The sequence below is a fragment of the Vollenhovia emeryi genome, unplaced genomic scaffold (assembly GCF_000949405.1).
Source record: "Vollenhovia emeryi isolate VEMERY1.0 unplaced genomic scaffold, V.emery_V1.0 DF939123.1, whole genome shotgun sequence".
In the NCBI taxonomy this organism is placed as follows: Eukaryota; Metazoa; Arthropoda; class Insecta; order Hymenoptera; family Formicidae; genus Vollenhovia; species Vollenhovia emeryi.
In genome coordinates, this window is record NW_011967243.1 from 2757417 (window position 1) to 2780282 (window position 22866).

The 22866-nt window shown below is 50.3% G+C and overlaps 1 protein-coding gene across 1 annotated transcript in view; it reads left to right on the forward strand.

Annotated features, from left to right (window-relative positions):
- The window catches only part of LOC105569710 (interferon regulatory factor 2-binding protein 1), a 22479-nt gene extending 2631 nt beyond the window's left edge, over positions 1-19848 (forward strand). Inside the window, exons 2-5 of the mRNA XM_012026384.1 lie at positions 14980-15131; positions 15304-15490; positions 15716-15960; positions 16065-19848. Of these exons, the coding sequence (XP_011881774.1) occupies positions 14980-15131; positions 15304-15490; positions 15716-15960; positions 16065-16205 (725 nt within the window). The 3' untranslated portion in view covers positions 16206-19848. The remainder of the gene's footprint in view (positions 1-14979; positions 15132-15303; positions 15491-15715; positions 15961-16064) is intronic.
- The last annotated feature ends 3018 nt before the right edge of the window (positions 19849-22866 follow it).

Here is a 22866-nt window from a genome sequence, read left to right on the forward strand (position 1 = left end):
CTCTCTCTCTCTCTCTCTCTCTCTCTCTCTCTCTCTCTCTCTCTCTCTCTCTCTCTCTTTCTCTCTCTCTTTTTTTCACCCCTTCGCCCCTCGTCCCTATCTCTAGCTCTCTGTCTTCGATCGGCGTCCGAACGCGTACAAAAGAGACGTACGTCGAGCACGTGATGGGACGACCAAAAGATACACACGCGTTCCGCTGCCGTGTCGTCGTGACGTGCTCAATCGGATGACGTCACGCCCCGCCGCCGTATTTATACCCGATGAATGAGACCGTTGTGTTGCGCTCCGCCGGTCGCACGATAACGAGCGAATGTCCCGGCGCGCGCGAGGGCCGAGGGTTTTTCGCGCCGCGGACGACCGTTCGCGCCGCGTCGCAGTTACGGGTGTTACGCGCCGTGAGATATGGGGAGATGACGAGCCCAGGCCCTTCCTACCCCTCCTCCTCCTCCTCCTCCTCCTCCTTCGTCACTTCGCGAAGCACGCGGAGCATGATAAGTCTTTGGGAGCACGCTCGCCACCGCGGAGTGACTTCGCGCCCGCGGATTCTTCCCTGCTGCGTCTCGACGTGGCGCGCGCGGCACCGGAGAACCGATCGGCCGCGTTCGGCGGAAAAAGTTGCTGTCCAACTGTTGTAAAAATCTCGAATCCGACTGGCGTATGCTTTTAACGTGGGGTAAACCACCGAGGGCAATTGTGGTGTTACAGATTTGCGGCATCACTGGGCACTTTTTGGGCATTATAAAGATAAAATAAGATAAAGGAATGCCCACCGGGCATCAGTGGGCATTGGTGTACAAGATTTTGGTCAGCGGTTTCCCCTCGGCTAAGAGCGTACCCTGGTAGCACAGTGCGTTAGCCAAACATTGGTTAAACATTGACCCGACGTTTGGTTGCATTGGGCCAGTGTTTAGCGAATGCACCGTGCTACTAGGGTACTCCAATCAAGTTTACGAATCCATTGGGCCTGGGTTTTTACAGCTCAACCGGCCGCGCCAGTCCAGAGTTTGTCTCTTCCCCCCCCCCCGCACTGGAAGGAACGAGATTGAACTCTAAACTAGCGCGGTCAGTTCGGAGTCGTAACGAACGAGACCCATTGTCGCCGGCGAAAAACACGTGGGCTGTCATCAGAATGGACGTAAAGGGTTTACTCGTGTCCTGCGCGCGCGCGTGCGAGGGAAATGAATGAACGGAGCGATCGCCGGATCAGTTTCCCTCTTGAGGAGATTCCGGACGGAGCGAAGCCGCGTCGCGGAAATCCCGGGGACTGCTCGATCGAGGATCGCGCCGGAAGTGCCAAACTTCGACACGCACGCGGCCTTGCGCGCGCAACGTTCGATCGCATTCCGCTGCGTAACTGACAGACGAGTGCGTTCTCTCTCTCTCTCTCTCTCTTTCTCTCTCTATATTGTATAATTTTGTAATTTGACAACTGACTTGATATGTGGAACGTTATCTTGTATATCGGGTTAATATAACAGTATAATTTTGCATTCAGCGCTCTGCTCTAATGCATTATTCCAGCTTGGGATTTTCTGTTACAAGCCACTTTATTCATTCTCTCTACTATGCGATTTCATATCTATCTTATCTCTTTTTATATTCTTATCGCAACTTCTAACTCACATGCACCATTCACTCACAGTTAACTTTTTGCAACGACTCTTTCTATCACTGAGAAAAATGTGTTGATTGTACCAACAAGACGTGTACGATAGAATGTATTTTGGCTAAACCAAAGAGAATTTCTAGTTAGCACGACAGGGCTCGATATTTCATAACCAGAAGTTTGCCAGACTTCACTACACATTTGGTAAATCCTAAAGGAATTCTGATTCGTCCATTTTCTAACAGACTGGTTGAATCTACCAGATGTTTTTTTCAGTGTACTTGTCCCAGAGCGTGTAATAAATAATGATAATGATTTTGATTCTCTCTCTCTCTCTTTCTCTCTCTCTCTCTCCCCCCTCCCTCCCTCCCCCCTTTTCTCTCTCTGTCTTTGTCTCTGCATGCCTCTGTCTCTCTGCCCGCTTCGCGACGCAGCTTCCCTCGCGGACGAGGAGTCGTTCTTTTTTCCCGTGACGCGCGATCCTCCGGTCCGTCCTCCCGTCGCATCTCGTCGCATCGCGGCGACAAAACCGGTCGTCCCCCCCTCGAGGTTGTCTCCGCCGTTCGGTGCGGCGCGCCGTGACATTTCGCCGGGATAACTGTAGCGTGTCCCCCTTTTCTCTCTGCTCGCGTATCGCCGCTCCTCGCGCCGGCGGAGATACGCGCGCCGGGCCGGCCCATTGACGATGCAGCGACGATGACGGCGACGTCGGTGTCGCGTAATCCTATCCCAACCTTACCTAATCCAACCCGATGGTGCGAGCGCGCGCGCGCGTGAGCGGCACGGTGACCTTGCTCGCCGACCGTTATTTTGACGCTCCGAATTGCCGGGATCTTCTACTGGGAATAAGTGGACTCGTTCGAGGCTATCTAAATTGTTACTCATCTCAATTCTTCGAGAGACCGCGTCTCCCGTTTGCGATGTAAGACGCCCGCCTAGAGAGTGGGGAAAGTCCAGGTTCAATCCTGGCTGAGATAGTGTCTTCCGCAATAAATTTTCTGTATTAAAACGCCGGCCGGTTAATGTCGACAAAAGGCTTGATTATTGATTCTCTGTCTCTTCTCAGATAATAATATAAAAAGAGAGAGAGAGAGAGAGAGAGTCGAGACTAACCTCTGGCTAATCAGAAAATGAAACACCGGCCCTAGCGAGATTATCCAGGCAAATTCCGAGCTGCCGGTAATAATGTCCCGCTCCGACCGTAAAATGAACCGCGTAAATTTCCTCGCTTTTGATCCGCCGTTGTTACGCTGCGAAATAAAGAGGGAACGCTCCGCTGAAAACGCAGTTTATACGGATAACAAACGCGCCCCGCACGTCCATGAGTAATAAATCTCTGAGGGCGATAACCTGGTGGAGATTGGAAACGCGCGCCCGCGATGTTTTCGAGACACCCGATGACGTGGAACGCCACGCAAACAGCTGAATATATAATATATTGTCGCGCCGTCTGGTATCAGTCGCGTTATCTCACCCGATAGCGGCCGCGAGATAATCAGCGATCGCGAACCGCCGGCGTTATCTCGCTGTTATTCAACGCGCTCGAGTCCGCCTGTGCGCGCTCCGTTAAAATATTTTGCATCGCCCTGTTAAATTCGAGAGGCCACCGATCACGCGTCCGATAATCGCAGAAATAGGTCTCGTTCGAGACTTGGCATCTCCGTCTCATCTAGGAGGCATCACTTTATTGTCTTATTTTATTCTATTTATCTTGTTCTATCTTATATTATCTCTAGAATGCCCTAATAAGGCTTAATGTCCAAAAAATTCCTAATAATGCCCAGTAATGCCGCAAATATGTACACCATAATGCACTCTCAGCGGTTTACCCCTCGCAGGATAGCTCGTATCGCCGCTCACCGAAATTTCCCCGTGGAAAATTTTACAGAACGCATAACGAACTTCGAAACTGGGGCTCGGTCATGAATCTTTCTCTAGCGCGAATTCGTGGAAGGTGAAAAGTTTCATTGACAAGTAGGGAAATTCTTCAATGAAATATCTCACTTTTCGCGAGTTCACGCTAGAAGAAAAGATTCACGATCGAGTGGGCGTGCTGCAGTCGCAACGTTACGAATTTTCCTGACAGCGACAGGACGTGCTCGAAAGTGTTTCAAAAAAAAGAATGAGAAAGCGTTTTAAAAAAGGAATGGGAAAGTGTGTAAAAATCCCAACTCCGTATCCGAGGATTTTTACGCGAGAGATTCATCGCTACGTCTTTCGGGGGACGGGGGGGGGCTGTAGGGGATATCGGTGGTTAGCCGTGATGCGCGGGATGCGGTTACATCGTGTTACCATCGTGAAAATACTGTTGCAGCCGAGTAGCCGAGGGGGGAAAAAAATCGCCCATCGGAGAAGCGGGATTTGCTTGTTTTTCCTGCCGAGCTTTTTTTATCCTTGAGGTTACTGTTTCCGTTCAAAAGACAGCGTTCAACGTTTTACGTATACGCGAGTTCCGATAAAAATAGATTACCGCTGGCAAAGATTGGGGTCTGGAAATAAACGCGGAGATCGTAAGAGAGAGAGGGGGGGGGGAGAGGAAGGAGCGAGAGAGAAAAGAGCCTTTGAGATCCGGAGAAATTCCGCTTGTTGTTCGATTCGGCCATCGATTATTGATCTTTCGCAACTAAATGCTCGCTCGATTCGCTCGACGACGTATCGCTTGATATTCTACATCGCGAGAACAACTTCCGATAATCCACGAGCGAGGGTACTGCGTACTTCTAACAAGGATTGAAATAAAATTGCCAGCGAGCACGACTTTTAATGCCGCGAATATGGGAAACGTTTAGTCTCGCGTATAAGAATAACGTGTGTAACAAAGATATCGCTTTCGCTTAAATTTTCCAACGTAATAACGTCGTAATCGGATGAACTTGATGTAATTTTATCGTTTAATAAGAAGTATCTCTCGTTAATCTCTTCATTTCGACAGAATCAGACGCTGCGGAAAATCCACTTCCCCGAATGACGTTACCCGATCTCGTAATCGACAGTTTCTCGCGTTTGTATCCACGTTATTCTGGATATTGTCATTCATCATTGGGGCGTGCTGTGCAAAAACGTACGGATGCTCCCGCGCGCGCCGACAGAATCGTCTGCCTTAATGGAAACTGATAATCCCGCGAATGAACCACACTTGTAACTCTTATAAGTTTCAGTGGCAACTTAATTCTCTGCTGTTACACCTCGTGGCACGTCCGGCGCTGTGTTCGTTCTAAAAATTCCCAAACGTCAATGTCCATTATTTACCCTTCGCTTTACCGGGAATTCGAGTACTGATTTAATCAGTTAACTGTAACCTGTGCTTCAATAATTTCTATCTCTTCAAATGCGTTTTCTACGAGGGGTAAACCGCTGGCCAAAATCACGTGCAGCCATTAATGCCTGGACCTGCATTTTTATCATCATTTTTCTCAGTTTCTAAGCTTAGCTTTATTCTATATAGTAAATTTTTAGCCTTTTTGTATTTACACTTGTATGGATCTTATATTCCTCATTTATACTTTATTAGTCTTGTATTGATCTTATATATTTACATTGCTTCCTCTTTCTCCTCTTCTTTCTCTCCTTTTTCTCTCTTTAAAATTTGCAACCTGCTTTCTCTTTCCATCCACAGCTTCCTCATAGTATTCCCTTTTACCATATCTTATTCCTTATTTCTTTATTGTTTTTCCCTAACGAAAATGCCAAGTGATGCCTAGTAATGCCCAGCAATTCTACAAATCTGTACACCACAATGCCCTCGGCGGTTTACCCCTCGGACGCTCGTCTAGAGTGAAGAAATCGCTGCGGGGTAAATCGCTGATCAAAATCATGTACACCAATGTCTACTACTGCCCAGTGGGCATTGCTTTATCTTATTATCTTATCGTATCTCATTTATCTACCGCCTAGTGAGAGGGAGGTCGGTCCAGGTTCAAACCATGGCCGAGGTGAATTTTTCGCAACGAAGTTAAAAATTAAAATCATTCAGGCACTATCATCCGTCTTGGCTCTTGTATATCCTTTGTTACTTCGTACCTGTGATTTCACATCGGAGCCTTATGCACTTTGTTTGCTTATTTATCTTGTTTTATCTTTCTATCCCAGCAAGGGATAATTCCTAATGCCCGAAAAAAATGCCTAGTGATGCCTCGCAATGCCCAGCAATGCCGCAAATCTGTGCACCACAATGCCCACGGCGGGTTGCCCCTCGGTTTTATGCAATTTGACATCACCGACGATCTCGCGCTTGTTACGCGTGGCGGTATCGCGTCACGAGCACCGCCGTATCCCGTAACGACGTGTGTACCGCCAGATTCCATCGACTTTCTCATTATTGAGAACTCGCTCGCGAATCTCTCAGATTCGTTCTTCGTAGTTCGCATTAATGGCGCGGCTTCTCACGCGAGTTAACGTATCAATAATGGATTAGCGGAATGCTAAACGGAGGAGAGGGATCGGCGCCCGAGTCCCCGGCGCCGGAATTACCCCCGCGATTAAACCGTACGTGATCCGCGTGGCTCGTTTGCGCGAGAGCGTCTCGCTTCGCGAACGTTAAGCACGTACGTTACGTCAGTCCAGTTTCCCGTGCGGCGACGTCAGTCGCGATCAATCATGCGGCAAGAGAGCGACGGCTGATACGGTCCGTCGACTGGTCCTGTTTCACGACCGGCTGAACCGTGCGCGACTCACGCTCGCGTACGTGCTGGACGACGGACGTTGGGGGGGGGGGGGGAGGGCAAACCGAAGACTTTGTTCCCGTATTCACGGGGCCGCGCCGTGCGTCTTTCTCCATGTCGAACGGATCGAAATCGGAGGCGATAGACGCGATCCGAGTGCGGGATTCAGGCGTCCGAGTATAAAACCAACGGCACACGGTACCAGTTTTCCTACTGGATCGCTCACGAGAGCCGATCAGGATGCAGAGTCTAACCGAAGGTTAAACCCTGATTGGTTCTCGTAAGCAATCCAGTAGGAACAAATAGTATCGTGTGCCGTTGGCTTAAGTCGAGGATAAATCTTACACCGAGGGGGAAACCGCTGACCAAAATCTTGTATACCAATGCCTACTAATGCCCAGTAGGCATTACTTTGTCGTATTATCTTACTTTATCTTGTTTTATCTTATTTTATCTTTATAATGCCCCAGCAAGGGGCCTGATGCCCAAACTAATGCCCAAAAATTGTCTAGTAATGCCCAGTAATGCCGCAAATCTGTACACCTCAATGCCCTCAGCGGTTTCCTCCTCGTGCCCAAACTAACGCCCGCAAAATGTCTAGTAATGCCCAGTGACGCCCAGCAATGTCGCAAACCTGTACACCACAATGTCCACAGCAGTTTCCCCCCTCGTCTTACACTGAGAAAAAGAAAGTTGCCGACACTACTAAATACGTTTGGCATTTCCTTAATTCGCATATATGGCTCTCAATTAAACTTACATACTTTATTTGAAAAAGTATAGTTTTTGATTTAACAAACATTTGCCTGGCAGATCGCGCACGTAGTCGAATCGAGAAATATTCTATTGACTCAACGCTTTTCTTCCTCAGTGTACATCTGCGAAGTTAGGTGCCACCTTTTCAAAGTTCTGCCGGTTGAATTAATCGCCGATTAGGTTAACCGCGGTTTAGTCGAAGTCACTCCGACCGCGTCACTCCGTCAACGCTCACAGAATTTAACATAAATATTTACAAGATCCCGCTCGACAACCGCGAACCGTCAATATTTATTTATTCTGTGTCACGTGAATACGTTATTCCGTGTCACATATCGCGGCTCGCTATTTGTCGAAGGAATATAATATGATACTTGTTGATCGCCCGGCATTTTTCCTCTCTTCCTGAGACAAGTGGATTATCCCCGTAACTGATTGAACGTAAGGGCCTGAGCAGAATGGGCTGTCTTATACCCTTAAGACAGCCTTGAGACAACGTTCTATGTTTTAAGCCTTTGTCTTGAGGTAATGCACAATAAAGCCAACGGCACACGATACTATTTTTCCTACTGGATTGCTTGCGAGAGACAATAAGGACGCAGAGTTTTAAAACGGATGACTTAAGGCTGAATCCTGATTGGCTCTCGCAAGCGATCCAGGAAAAATAGTGTGCCGTTGGCTTAACTGTCTTACGTCTTAAGACCGGGTCTACAATAGGTGTAGTAAGCCGTAAGCCGTGAAAAATTGACCAATCACAGTCTGAAGTGAGGAGAATAATCGCTTGTGATTGATCGATTTCTTACGGCTTAAGGCTTACTACACCTATTGTAGACCCGGCCTAAGAGTACAAGGCAGCCATTCTGCTTGGGCCCTAAATTTCCAAAAAGAACGAAAGGAGAACGAACGGCGAGGCCAAGCTCCAGGATGCTGCGCGCAGCGCGAATCGTAGGATGCGTTGGCGAGAGATAGCAAACCTCTCGACGAGTGTCGCGGTTTTCGCAACGATCGTTACGTATTGTGAGCGGCCGATCGATCGCGTACGGATAGACACTTGGCTCTCCTGCCCTACGTCATCGGGACGAGTTTTATGTGCGCGTATACGGCGGAGCGAGCGCGTGCACGCGCGCGGCAAACATAAACGCTGTGTATCGACGACGACGACGACGACGCTGACGTGCCTGCGGAGGGATTGTACTTTCGAAACAAGGCCACTACACGCACCGTCCAGGGACGTGCGAATTCACGTCCCAACGTTTCGTAAAGGCTCGTGACTCGATTCGTCGGGCATTTCGATCGTATCAAAGAAACTCTGTACGATTTGAAAGAAGCTCTTTCTCCGGGTGTACTCGAGAAATAGATCGGGAACGCTCAAAGTGGTTTCGGAATGGCCGCCGAGTGGAACATTCCTCGAGCAAAATTTCGGGACGTAACCCCTGAATCTAGACGCGCGTCCCTAAACTCGTTAAAAAGAAAAGATGTCGCGACCGTTCTGTCCGTCACTGTACAAAACGTCAGTCTGGGAACGAAGCTTTTTTGGAAAAGTTGGAGAAAGGGGAGAAGCGGAAGCGCAGCTGGCAAATGAATTTTCCAACGTGACCGCAGGTGCTGCCGACTCCTCGCGATATCTCGCGCACGTAACGAGATAATTCACGGTGTAGAAATTTAACAATGTTTACACCCTCGAGAGATAAAGCGGGCTGAGGGGTGAAACTTTTGGTATAAGCGCGATAAGATTACTTCGGCATCGGCTTCTTCTGGAATGAAGATTCCAATCTTCGCGCGGCCGCGGGCGATACGCGCCTTTGCCGCTTCACACTCGAGGAGGAAACGCGCGTGAGACGTCTATTTGAATCACTGCCTCGGCTCGTGCGTTTTAAACCGTGAGTCATCGAAAATAATAAAATTTTATTTCAGCGACAGAAACGGGCGGCGCGAGCGTCGTATAAATGCGCATTTTTCTATCGCCGCGCGCTATTGGCGCAATCGCGTAACCGCCAGTTACCGCACCGTAAAAATTCACTCCGATAACGATGTGTATAATTCTGCATTCTGTTTGCGACGTTAAGCTTTTCAATTTTACCGAACGCGCGCGGCCGCGCGAGCTGCATTTCTATGCAGTTAGACTCTTCGGGTTAGCAAACGCTCGATGTGTGACGCACCTGACGGGGCGTCCGATTAGATTACTGCTTTTTCCCCCCTCCCTAAGGACTAAACTTGGTGTTATCGGATAGAGCGAACGGTACGGGAATCGGCCGAGGCTTCGCTCGCAGCGAAGGGAAATATCTCGCTTGAGCGTCGAGATTACGGGGCAACACCTGTAGTTTTCATTATAAAGGCGGAAACGCGAGACCGAGGAACGGAATCCGAGAGACAAAGGTTGGAAAAATTGCTCGCTTCGATCCCGCGGAAATTCCGAGATCATTTCATTCCGTGCGGGTAATTCCGGGGAAAAATTCTCCCGACGTTAGGGAGGGATCGACGCGCGTGCCGTGATCCGTAAACACGCGTTTGTCTCGCTGCTGATCGTTTTCACTCCTAGAGCGCGCAAGTTTCCCCGCGCCGCGTTGCTCGCGCGAGCGTTCGTCGCTTCTGCTCTACCCGGGCTTTCGGCCCGCGTGCTTTCCGCGCGCGGCCAAATTGCACGTCCGAAAACGGCGACGGGGACAGGTTCGTTTACCGGGAAACGGCGAGAGTTGCCGCGCAGTCGTTCCGAGGAAACCGAGGAGCGGCGCGCGCGCGCGTAACGCGAAAGCACGCTCCGAATAAATCGCGAGCGCACGCTCGGCACGGCCCTGATCGAGTGTGACTAAGCCGCGACCGCCTACGTGCGTGATGCGATGTGTCGCGGTTACGGAAAGAAAGAGCGAGCGGACGAGAGAGCAAGAGAGAGAGAGAGAGAGAGAGACACGACGCGCGCGTGCGTACGTTTTCCTCTCCTCGCCGCGCCGCGCCGCGCCAACGCTCCTCTTCCTTCTCGCGCGATCTCGCGGGGACGGAGAGACGCCGCCGGTCCTCTGCGCTCTATCGGAGCCGTCACGGAAAAGTACCGGTCACACGTCTACCCGGTGGCACTCTATCTGTCCTTCTCTTCCCCCCCCCCCCAACCCTCCGCTCTCCCCGTATGCCGCGGGCGAGGCCTCGGTGACTCGCTCGCCGCGCGTACACGCCGTCATACTACGGCGGCGGCGGAGGGACGGCGCGTATCTCTGCGCGCCGCGCCGGGATTGCGTGTCACCGCGAACAGCCGTGACCGAATGATGATTCTTCTTCCCGCTCGCCGCAACGAGTCGGCCGCCCCGTTGGCACGAACTACGGGCCGTTTCCTCGCGTCTCTCCTCTCGCCGCCGCCGGACCTCTAACCCTTGAAGAGGGGGAGAGAGAGAGAGAGAGAGATGCATCGCACATATACCGGGAGGCGCCTTACGCAGGAGGCGTGTTGATACACGGCCACCGCGCGCGTATTTCAGCTCCGCGGTTAAAAATAGCGCTTGACGGACGCGGATGACGTTTCATTATTTGCAAAAACAAGGATGGGTGGGGAGGGGATTCCTTTGCGGGATCGCGAATCGCACCCATCATTCGAATACTCGCGACGCGGTCGTCGAGAGGGGATTTCGAACGTGGTTAATTTCTTACGGCTTAAGACTTTACAGCTTAGGGCCTGAGCAGAATGGCTGTTCTCTTATATTCTTGAGTCACCAGACAGTTATTGTGCGTTACCCTAAGATAAAGATTTGAAGCATTGTGGGAGGATATGGAGAACGAAAAATACGGATAGTCTTTGAAAAATGAACAATCAATAATTTACGAAATTATCTTTAATAATTAGTCTGGATGGCTAGCAGTATCAATAGTAATTTTAGCCATCCAGCGATGGCTTTCTAGCGATGATCGATCCTTTGTTAGGAGCCAAGTTCAACGATCCCCTGCGCAAACAATCTCGCGCATCTCAGTATCGTATGCTCAATAATCTTCCCAGAATATCTAATCGCCCACAACATAAAACATTGTTTTAAGAGCACAAGACAGCCCATTCTGCTCGGGCTCGTACTTAAAACAAGATCGCGGACCAGGACTCCTGGTTTTATCTGCGGATTAGCATATTCCGTTCACGGGCGTCGCGGATACGCGTGTCATACGTTGACGATTGATACACCGGTCTCTCCTCCCCCCCCTCTCGTTCCGCGTGTCCTGCCATTAGTCATATTAATTTCCGGGGTTACCGATATAATCGCGTCAATCATCCGCCGTTATTTTCGCGCGATGTTCCAGGGTCAGTGCGCGTGCGCCACGTGGCGTTTCGGAAGGAACGCGCGAACCAAGCGCCGACCAGCTCCCCTTGTAGAGGTCCCGTGTCCACGATGCTAGAACCTGGTCCAGGTGCTTTTACGGAATAGCTGCGAGTTGATTGGCCGCACGTTTCTCGGAACTAGAACTTGGACCGTAGTTCTGGCATCGTGGACGCGGGCCTCAAGGGTCAAAGCAACCTTACGACAACCATACGCTTGGCGTATGTCGCACTTGCCACCAATTACACACGGCGTTACATTTACGCCGGAGCTTGTGCGCTATCTACGTTTACGCTTGCGTCTTTGTCGTCAGCTGTTACGTTGCTCTGTGCTCTGACCCTAAACAAACGCTATCGGTACGTCTTATACTCCGTTCTCGAGTCCCGGCTTCGATCGAGCGGACAGACGCGTGGACGAATCGCCTTTCTCGGCCCCGCGATAACGCCGCGCGCACCGCGCTCGAGGGAGAACAAAAAAACGTGCCGATATCGGGCATGCCACGATATGCTAAACATGGAATTGAAATGCGGGATATCGCGTCTCAAAGTTGGACTTATCGGCGCTTATCAAATTACTCGAGCGTAATCGCGAGGCGCCCGAGGGTTCCGGGACGGTGGACGTCGAAGTTTCGAAAGTTCCGGATGCCCGGGGGGAGGAGGGGGGGGGAGGAGTATCTGGAATGTATTTCGTTGACGAGTAACGACCGTACGTGAGCGGAGGGCCGAAGACGGAGCCGCTCGGCGTACAAAGGCGTCGCGCCAAATGCGCGTAATTGAAGCAAGTATGTATTCCGCTCGCTCGCGCGACGGATCGTGACTGCGATTAGAGTGGCACGGCGGGTGCAGCGAGACGTGTTACAGGCGAATCGTTGAGGAAAGAGAAAAAGGACGCTCGTCGCGCTTGTTATGCGCGTTATATCGCGCGCCTGCTCGTTCCCAGAAACGAGCCCGCTCCACTTGATCCGCCGAGTCGCGCTGACGATTCTCGGAAGATTCATCTCGACGCGCGCGCCAAACGGAATGTGTAAAAAGCGGAAATTACGAAAGCTTCGGACTTACGAGCGGGACCGCGACACAAAGGGCCTGTCGTTTCTCCGGGGGTGAAAGGGAGGCTTTGTTATTGCGCGAAGGCGGAAAATGGCAGTTCTTGAAAACGAGGGATGGAAAGATCTCTCCACGGATGAGAGAGAAAGAGCGCGCTCGCAGCGGTGATTTTGCCCAAATTTCGCCCTCGATTGCGCTCGACCAGCGCACCGAGCATTTCGCGACTATCGGAATCGTTCAACCGCGACCGAGGGGGAAACAACTGACCAAAATCTTGTACATACACCAATGCCTACTAATGCCCAGTGGGCATTACTTTGTCTTATTATCTTATTTTATCTTTATAATGCCCCAGCAAGGGGGGGCCTAATGCCCAAAAATTGTCTAGTAATGCCCAGTAATGCCGCAAATCTGTACACCACAATGCCCTCAGCGGTCTCCCCCTCGATTGCGACGTTCCTCGCTTTGGCTCGCGGACCACGGGAACGGCGAGAGAGAAAAATGGGGGAGACATGCGCGCGGGGACTGTAACGCGTTGACAGAAAATATACGCTGCATGTGACACGATAAAACGTGGTGACTGAAAGGAGCAATCGGTCCGCGATACATAAAACATCGGGTAAACGATCGGCGCGTGTCGAAGGCCAATGACGATACGACGCAATACGGTAACGTGGCCGTGCGACGATGATACGCCGCCGTCGCCGCTGTCGTGGTCGTCGGCTCGCATGCGACCTGCGTGTTAATCGCCTCGGCTGCCTCTTTAAGTGGCTCGCCGAGTAAACATTATCAAAATGCACCGCCTCGTGACGACGCGCGGATTTACAGCTGTCGCGGGCACGGACTTCTACACACCACTAGACTGCTACCTTCGAGCTGAAAAGTGAGGCAAGAGTCCGGCCGTGTCTCGTTAGGTAAACAAAGCAGTATGTGTGCACCCGTCTGTCAGTGACACACCGATGCAGCCATAGAGAAAAGTCCCCTTTTATGAGACAGGCTCCTAATACGAGATAGCGGAGTTTTTACTAAATTAATGGGCATCGTCTGTTCGTAGAATTTGTTTAGTGGCAAATTGATTAGATCGTGTAATCGTTGCGAAAAAAGATTTGTCATTGAATTTGGACGTTGAAAACCTACTGTCTCATATTAGAATCCTATCTCATAATAGAGGACTTTCCTCTACTACTTTGTTCACCTAACTAGACATGATGAAACTTTTGCCTCACTTTTCAGCTCGAAGGTAGCGGTCTAGCACTATACAGGGTGTTCCAGGAAGAAAGGTCAATACTCAGAGGTGATAGTATCGGTCATTTTAAGCAAAAATGTTCATATGAATATATGCCCCATTTTTGCTTAAAATGACCAAGACTACCACCTCCCAGAATATTGACCCTTCCTCCCGGGACACCCTGTATAGAGGTCTGCGGTCGCGGGTAAGACCGGCTTTTCGTACACGAGGCATCCGTCGCCGTCACGCGCGATGTTGTCATCTCCGAGAATTTGCGTTATTGTTTGCATAAGACGCCGATAAAAAGCGTATTAGTTATATCACCGCGATAAAGGTGTCCTCTAAGAAATTAATGGTCCCGCTGGCGCTTATCGAGCGCGCGCGCGAGGCGCGTTAAAATCCGCGAGTAACGAATCCACGAGGTTTCGACGCGCGACGCAGATTTATCTCGGAAGCGATAAGGAACGCTTTTACCCTGGATTTCCATTTAGTTCGATATCGGTTAATTGATACTAGAATATTTTCAGGAACAGGCGCTTCTCTGCTAAGAGAAGTCAAAGGTCAAATATATTTAACTTCGTAGCGACTAGGAGGTATTTTAGCTTGCTGAATCTCTCCCGGTCGAGGCGCAGACCCGCTGTTAGGATCGAGATCTCGCGGAGATCTCGATTCAAGGTCCATCGAGCGAGCTCGGGAAACGCTTACTGACGTAATCTAACGTGCGCGGATAACGATTAACTTCTATTCTCGCCTCGTTCCTCGTAATCGTTTCGCTGCCATTATCGGCGTCGGTGGCGAGGAGGAAAAACGACATTTATTTCTGCTCGCCAATGAAGTCATTGTGCTGCAAAGGCGATTATTATAAGGGGGGAAACATTCCGCGCGGATTGCACACGGCAAGAAGTGGACGTGGGCAAGGACAAGCTTCCCTTCGTTCCCGTGTCCATTCATTCCTTTTCGCGGAATCTTTCGATTAACAAGAAAAAGCGCACCGAATAACGTGTGTTTACACTTGATTACATCGCGGGGTGTCGCTATTTTCTGCTAGGCACGTTAAAAATTAATTATTCAGAAACCCTAAAAAGTCGCCGGAGCGACACGGTCGCATCGTGAAAGAAAAGAGACGAAGATGACTCATACATTCTTCGAAGAAAGAAAGCGAGAGCGGAGCAAGGCAAATAAATCGAAAGTAGGGAGCGAAAAGACGAAAGACAACTGTAAAATTGGCACGTTTGCGTAATTATCGCATCTCCTCCCGAGCGTGTCCCTTAAAACGCTGTGTGAATATCCTCTCCTGAATATCCGTCTCGAAAAGTTCCCAGAGCTCGGTACTTTGCATGTGCTTACGGTGATACTCGTATTAGAGCGCGCGCCTGACGGTGTTGTACATTTTCAGGTGCATATGTCGGGCCGTCCATACCGTTGGCGCCGGCCAATGTCGCGGCCAACGGTGGAGGGTCGCCTCTTCGTCCAAGAACGAGCCCTCCGCCGCCGCCGCCGCCGAGCCAGGAAAGCGCCAACGACAACTCGCAGTCGAATCATCATCAGGTACGCACGAGCTAATTATCAGCTAGGCCGGCCCATTCACGGGCGACGGTCCATATTTATCCGCGCGCGATCAGCGCTTCTGCGCGCCTTCTGGCCTGCCAAACGCCTACGCGAGTCCATTGTGAGCTTGTAATCCTGGAGTGCCAGCTGACGGTGATGCTTCCTCTTTCAGGGCACGGCGAACGGCCCGTCACCGATGGCCGCCCTAATGTCAGTCGCCGACAATCTGACATCGCCCGAACCGGTGCCGCAGCCTCCGAACAATCCCAGTCCTACTAGTAGAAGTCCGCCGACCACGGCAGCGAACGCTCAGCAACGCAGTGCTTCTAGAGGCTCCCAGCACAGCCCGAACAGTTCAGGTAATTGCGGCAGTGCTTATCTATTTGTCTACGCCTTCGTTCGTTTTATCTGTCGTCTTGACGTGGTCATTCATGTTTGCGCAGTATATACCTGCGTCTTATCGGGCTTATTGACGAACTGATTATAGAAAGCATTTTTAAATGTTAAACTCGAGCCTCTCCTAAGATAGCGGCGCAACGAAGAACACCAAAGTAACGGTCGCAAAAAATCGTACGAATTTGCAGGCTCATCGGGCAGACGGTCCAGCAGTTCAAGGCAGGTATCATCTACAACCGTGACAACGTCCTCGGAGGGTGCGGTAGCTCAAGCCGCAGGCGCTGAGCCGGTGACGGCGCCGACCCTCAAGTGTACGCTATGCCAGGAACGTCTGGAGGACACGCACTTCGTGCAGTGTCCCAGCGTGCCGCACCACAAGTTCTGCTTCCCGTGCAGTCGGGACAGCATAAAGAGACAGGGTGCTGGCTCGGAGGTGAGTATCCTGGACATCGCGCGCGCGCGCACATTGATGTGCCCTCCCCCAAGTATTTCCATCAACGGTAACTCATCGGTCTCCGTTCTTGCCTTTCGTTTCAGGTTTATTGTCCGAGCGGTGAGAAATGCCCGTTGGCGAACAGCCAGGTACCGTGGGCCTTCATGCAGGGTGAGATAGCCACCATCCTGGGCGAGGACACCACGGGCACCGGGCTCAAAGTCAAGAAGGAGAGAGAAACTTAAGAACCCTCTTTCAATGTCGAATCAGGGCTCAAATTTTCTGTCCCTCTATGTACAGAGGGGCTGTTATATGGTTGGAACCGTGAAGGGTTTCACCGAACGCTTTTGGTAACGGTGATAAAAGACTCGTTGGCGACACGCGGGAGAGCCAACGAACGACTCGAGCCAAAGACGTTGTCTGGTGCGATACGGATTCTCACGAAGTTGTTGACGTCAATGATAAGGGGGGGCTAGTATGAGAGGGGAGGGTAAAAGAAAGAGAGGGTTGGGGGGAGGGAAAGTGGACGATTTGATTTTGTTCGAAGCCGGCGGTTAATGACGCGTTTTGACGATGTGATCGATGATATCGTACGGTGTTTTTATCCTTTGCGAACCGGTTTTGAGAAGAAGTCTTTGGCAAATTGCATACTGGCGGTCGATTGTTCTGCTAGACACATGTACATACGGATTTCGTACAGAGCGGTTGAATTGACACACGGCGGAAGCGGCGCGTTATTTTTCGCGGATTAGAGGAGCAGTGCGCGACGTTGAAATCGCGACAGCATTTGAAGATGCTGATAATTTGTTGCCCGGTTGGGTTTGTACTTAGGCTCGATATGCCTTTCTTCATTGTCTCTTGTATTGAACGCGGGCATAATCGCTTGCGTTCTTTTACACACACACACATACATTGACAACGTACAGACATTACAGAAACATATGCATTACACACAACACTCCCGACACAGACACACCATGTACAATGTACAACAACACATTTCACACGCACACTTCGCAACGGAAAACATTGACTTGGTATCGCGAAACGCACGCGATCGCATTGTACTTTATTTTCTTTTTTCACGCGCGTCTAATCGAACGGTTGGAACTCGTGGTTTTTAATTAATGACTAAAGCGAGAGACAAGTACCGTCTCTCCGCGTCTTATCGTCGTCCCCCCTTTTTTTTTATTCTTTCATTTGTATACTCTTTCTACCTATACTCTTCGCTCGTTGTATTATATAAATAATAAACATATATGGCGGACATTCGGACCCAGCGCACGGGTTTTCTGTACATTATGTATATGTGTACATACCTATATTATTAATAAAGCGTATAACTGAAAGAATTTTTAACGTTTTTTAAGTGTACAAAAACTCTATATTCGTTTTTGCGTTTTGTCTCATTAAATTATTACTATCCTCTGTCTCTCTCTGTTCTTTCGTCTCTTTGTTTTCATTTCTCTCTTTGTTCTCTCGCGAACGAAGTTTTAGGTCGTCGCCTCTCGAAAGACGCTTGTTTCCGGCGCGCAGAGACACGCGACGTCTCCCTCACCTGGTTTCTCGCTCGCGAAGGCGCACGACGACGTTGCGCTTTACCCGCGCTCCTTACAATCGCGCTCGTCCGGTCTTCGGGAAGGGGAAAGTAGCAAGAGGAAAAAAAAGTAGAAGAGTCACGTGAGACACGTGAGCACACCGCGCCATCCAGTCACTCCGCAAGGCGGATTATGTAATATGATGTAATGTCCGACTGTACAACGTCCACTTTCGCCTTTAGTTTATGCGCTAGACCTTAAGTCGTGGGCCTTTTGGTTTTTCATTTTCACCGATGAAAAAGGCACGCCCGTCAAAATAGGAACCACATACTCGCTATGTCTAAACGATAAAAAAAAAACAAGACGAAGAGTGAAGGGGAGGAACAAAGGCAGGCAGAGGCACTCGCTGGACGCGCCGAGGGGGATCCTTTCCCGCGCGACGATTGTGCGATCCTCTCGCGGAAAGGGATGCCCTTTTCTCCCTTAGGCACGCGCACGCGCGCGCGGGCGGCTCCTTTTGTATATATTTGTACAAACAGATCGGCGCACACGTACACACAGACACACATACATGAGCGAAAGGGGAGCGATTGTCGGAAGTTGTCGCGGGGGAGGGAACGAAGCGCTCGGAAAAATAGAGGATTAAAGAGAGAGAGAGAGAGAGAGAGAGAGAGAGAGAGAGAGAGAGAGAGCATTTTTTCTATGTCTCGCGGGCGGATCCCGCAGAGGCTCGGGATATCCTCCGCTTCCTCGTGGACGTCACGCATCCTCGAGTTTGCGGCGACGGATATCTCGAAGCGTCTCCGGTTAAAGCGCGTCTAAATTTGTAACGTTATTATTACGTCGTGTCGCCCGTAAAGTTACCAGTGTGATGCATCGATATGTTACATCAGTGCGCCTTCGGTCGCGACTCGATCGTCCGCGGCGACGTAATTAAAACTGACCGAGGTAAAGAGGCGTCGATCGAAGGGCCGAGGGAGCGACACGGACGCGCGCTGCTCGCCCCTGTCGGCGGGGGTCGGGGGGCGACCGAAGCAATTGTCGCGCCATAGATTGTCAAGTATATTTTATATCCGTTTCTGTTTCGGCGCCGAGCGCGAGGGAGGAGTATCCACCCGCGGAGATCCACCTCTCGCGCGATAAAGATATAAAACAAACTGTACCGAGCGACCGACGCGCGAACCATCGCTCCTCGGCTCTCGTCGACGCGCGCCCCAAGTTTCCCTCGCGTGTCACGCTGATCCTCCTCGCGCTCAAGTTGCGGGTCCAGACGCGCCTTGGTATCGCGCAGCGGCCGTCGAGAGGAGCGCTCGATAGCAATACTTCTTACAGCTGTAACGCGACGCTCGTCGTCGAGTTTCAGTCGAGGGGTCGGGGGAGGAGAGGGTGGCTTTCCCGGGGAGAGACAACCCTCGGCTCGACCGGGTCTCGGCGGTGACTCGCGATCTTTCTCACGCCGATGACACGTGTCTTCTCGCGCGCGCGCGTGACCTGCGAATTCGTGCTCTCCTTTGAATGTATTAATCCGAAATAACGAGGTCTCGTGAGCCGGAGTGAACGAGGGAGGATTTTCTTCCCAACGATCGGGGGCTTGGTCGACGCGCGCCGTATCGTCCTCCGCGTCTCGCACTTTCCGTACACGTGTGTCCGTTGTATCCTCTTCTTTCTACCCTTCTCCCCCGCTCGCTCGCCGGGATGACAATACTCCGCGGAACGGATTCCCGTTTCCTGAGACGTTGCCTCGGTCGCGCGGGTCCCGCGAACACGAATTAATTGCTGATTACCGAGATCGCTTGACGTTTTACTCACCGCTGTCTCCGTTGCTGTCGTCGCTGTCATTGTTAACGGTTGACCGGGGACGAGCGGAATTGGGGCGCGCGCAGGGAGTAATCACGTTGGGATCGCGACTCGCGAATCTTCCCCGTCCGGGCTGTCCGTTTCTCGGCAACCGACCAAGCCTTCTTCCCCCCCCGGAGTCGCCAGTCCCCGGGCTCTTCTCTCGTCGACGAGGACGCGCGACGCTCCTTCCCCGACCGAGAGTGAAAGAAACGAGGAACGGTATCTCACGCTCGGTATCGCGAATTCGTTCCGTCTCCCTCTTCTTTCCGTTATCCTCCTTTTCCGTTCTCCTTTCCTTTCTTCCCCTTCCCCTTGAACGATTCTCGTATAGCTAACGCAGGTACACGAAGTCGAAGAGATATGACGAAACAATATGTCGAATAGCAATTGTAGTAGTGGATAATGAAAAATTTTCTAGTATACCATACCTCGAGGAAACGCGTAACATTGTACTGTTTATCGTATGTATGCAACAAGCAAAAAAAAAACAAAATATATGTGTTGATGTGAACGAGAGTGCATTTCTTTTATTCCCCATGTGCCACCCTGTCAAATTGTTCCTGTCCGCCTCGCGAGAGACGGCGAAAGTTTGCGCGGATCTCGCGACACGTACTCGTCGCTGTCTCCGCTTATCCCTCATTTCTCCCCGAGCCGAGCTCTCTCGTCGCGCCGGTTCGAGCACGACGATCGACGCGTCAATCCCCGTCACGTTTTTATTATCCCAGACGGCGCCTCGGCTTTTCATTTTCTGGGATTAAAACGGGCAGCGTGGCCCCTCGTGGCCAATATCCGCGCGATCTAAATTTGAACGACACGCCAATCGGAAAGCGGTCGCGATCTGGACGCGGGAAAACGAGACGAGATTTCAGATACCGCGCTTGATCGTCCTCCGTGCTCGTTCTACACCTAGAGATGATCCTACTTGTGGCTCATCCGAGTGAGCAAATATATGGACAAAGATCGTCGTATTGAGACCGTTTATGGACTCGGGTGCCTCTCCTATATAAAAAAAAGCGCGTTAAGTCTATAGTCGAAAGTCTCGAAGTATTGTTGTCGCTTTTCCGAGATGCTGATTGGCTGTCGCCTCGCTTGTGCGATACGACATGCTTCAGTTATTTGCAGCTGTCGAAGCATGCGAATTTTTAGAGAGAGCAAATGGCACGCGCGAAGCGCGCGCTTGTGTTGTCTAGTCTACATAAGAAGACGATTAAAAGTACAGTGAAATCATACAAAGACCATATTTAGTATTATAGTCTTACTAAAATGACTGTGTAAACTTCTCCACTCGGATGAGCCACAAGTAGGATCATCCCTAGGTGTAGAACGGATACCGGAACGTGACGGCACCCGGGGTTCCCGAGGGCATCCGCGAAAACCGTGGGACGCGCGCGCGCGCGCGCGCACGCACACACGTGTACACGAACGCCAGAAGATGTACACAGCCCGACCTTAAGCCCGAACGTTCCGCCTGGGGTCCGCGGTCGCGCGGGAAGGGCAGGGGGGAGGCAGGGGGGCGACGAGCCCTCCCGAACCGTGAAAATCAATGCCAATATTCAGCTGGGGGGTGGGTGGGATGGAGGAAGGAGGGCGGAACAAGGAACGTGGCGGAATATTGATCTGTGCACGTTCCAGACGGCTCGGAAGGCACCATCTCTCTCTCTCTCTTTCTCCCTCCCTCCCTCCCCCTCTCTCTCCTCTCAGCGCCCCGCGTTGTTATAGCGTTGCGCGATGACTCCGCGCGCTTAAAGCGGATGGGCGGATAAATTATTCACCGCCGCGTGACACACGCGACGACGAATGAACCTGGCAAATAAGATCGATCCTACTCGGATGGGGCTAATTACGTGACGGTCGTCGCGTCGACTCCCGCGGAAAAATTGGATTGACCCGGACGGAGCCGGAAACGTAATTTCCCCTGATAGACGCGCGTTAAAAATGAAAGGGGGCGAGTGTTTTCGGGATAGTGAAAGACTCGGAAACACACGCAACCGCGGCAAGAGTTTCACGGCGACAGAGATCTCGCGATTATGTATCTTTGGGTGCAGCGTAAAAAAGAAAAGTGCAGTCGGCGCTAAAAAATGCACAACGTAAAGATTAATCTCTGATGTGCGAAAGGATCTCTCTCTCTCTCTCTCTTTCTATTTTTTATAAATATTTATAAATTGCGTTCTCACTCGCAGTCATACTTTTATAGTAATTTTTTGTTTTATGCTTTCACGCTTTAGGGGATTTGTCCCAGAGTGTGTAATAAATAACGATTCTGATTTTGATTCTCTCTCTTTAACCGTTTCTCCGTTCCACGTGGAATCCGTAAAAACGGAGGATTGGTCCCTTCCGCGCGCGCGCGGTTCTTCTCGCGTCCGAGCTATCTTTCGCCTTTAAGGGTCAACATTCCCGACCGTTACCGTGCATGAAGACCGTTATTATGTTGATAGCTCGCCGTAACAGGGTGACGAAAGCCGCGCGCGATAGCGCGCCGCGTAAATTACTGCCGCGGCAACCGACGCGGAGCCCGGCGACGCGATCAGCGCCTTTGCGATCGCGCGCGCCAGATAAAAATCGCGAGATACATATCGGAGGCCATCCTGCCACCCCGCCCTTTACAAACAAGCCGCGCACCGTGCGCAGCGTTATTCGTCGTGGCTTTGAAGATTAGATACGTGCCGAAATCAGGATTGGGAAGTAACTCGTTACTTGTAACGAAGTTACAGTTACAGTTACTTCTTTTTGGCAATTCTGACATAACTTCGTTACATAACTTAGTTATAACCGTTTTCAGTGATAATTCACTGATTGACTTTTAGAAAGTAATATGTAACATTCTTTATAAATGTGTAACAAAAATCGTACTGTAAGTGCGCAAACGAAAATTTATCGCATAAAAGATTATTTTAGACCAACTTAAATTTCATACAATAGAAAAGTTAATCTAAAGAGGCCCTCCGCCGCCCCCGCCGAATTCTTATCGGCGGTCCTCTTTTGTTTGCGATAAAATTGCGTTTTTACATTTTTATAACTTAATTAATTTTATTCACAACTTATTATATAAATATAGAAAGAGAGATAAAGTTACATAGTGAAACTAAAAACATGATGTACAATAAAAATATGTACAATTTTTCATTATGACATAAAATTACATATGAACATGTTACATGTGTTTACACTAATACGCACCTAATTCTTACAACGTAAAACATTAATAGAAAATGTTACACAGTACACACAACGTGTTACCTATGTGGCTGTGCTTATAATTGTACAACATTTTTTATTAATGTGCAAACGAAAAATCAAACTGTAAAGGCAAATTTATCGATCAATTGCATACGAAACTATCGATTAAAAGACTAAGTATGTGAATCAAATTGAACTAAAATTTTATTCGACAGAAACAAATTGACCTATATAGAGGCCCTCCACCACCCCCGCCGCGTTTAATCGACGGTCCTCTTTTCTTTACAATTTGATTTCTTACATTTTTATTATTTATTTCATTTTCCTTATAACTTACTTTACAATACGTACT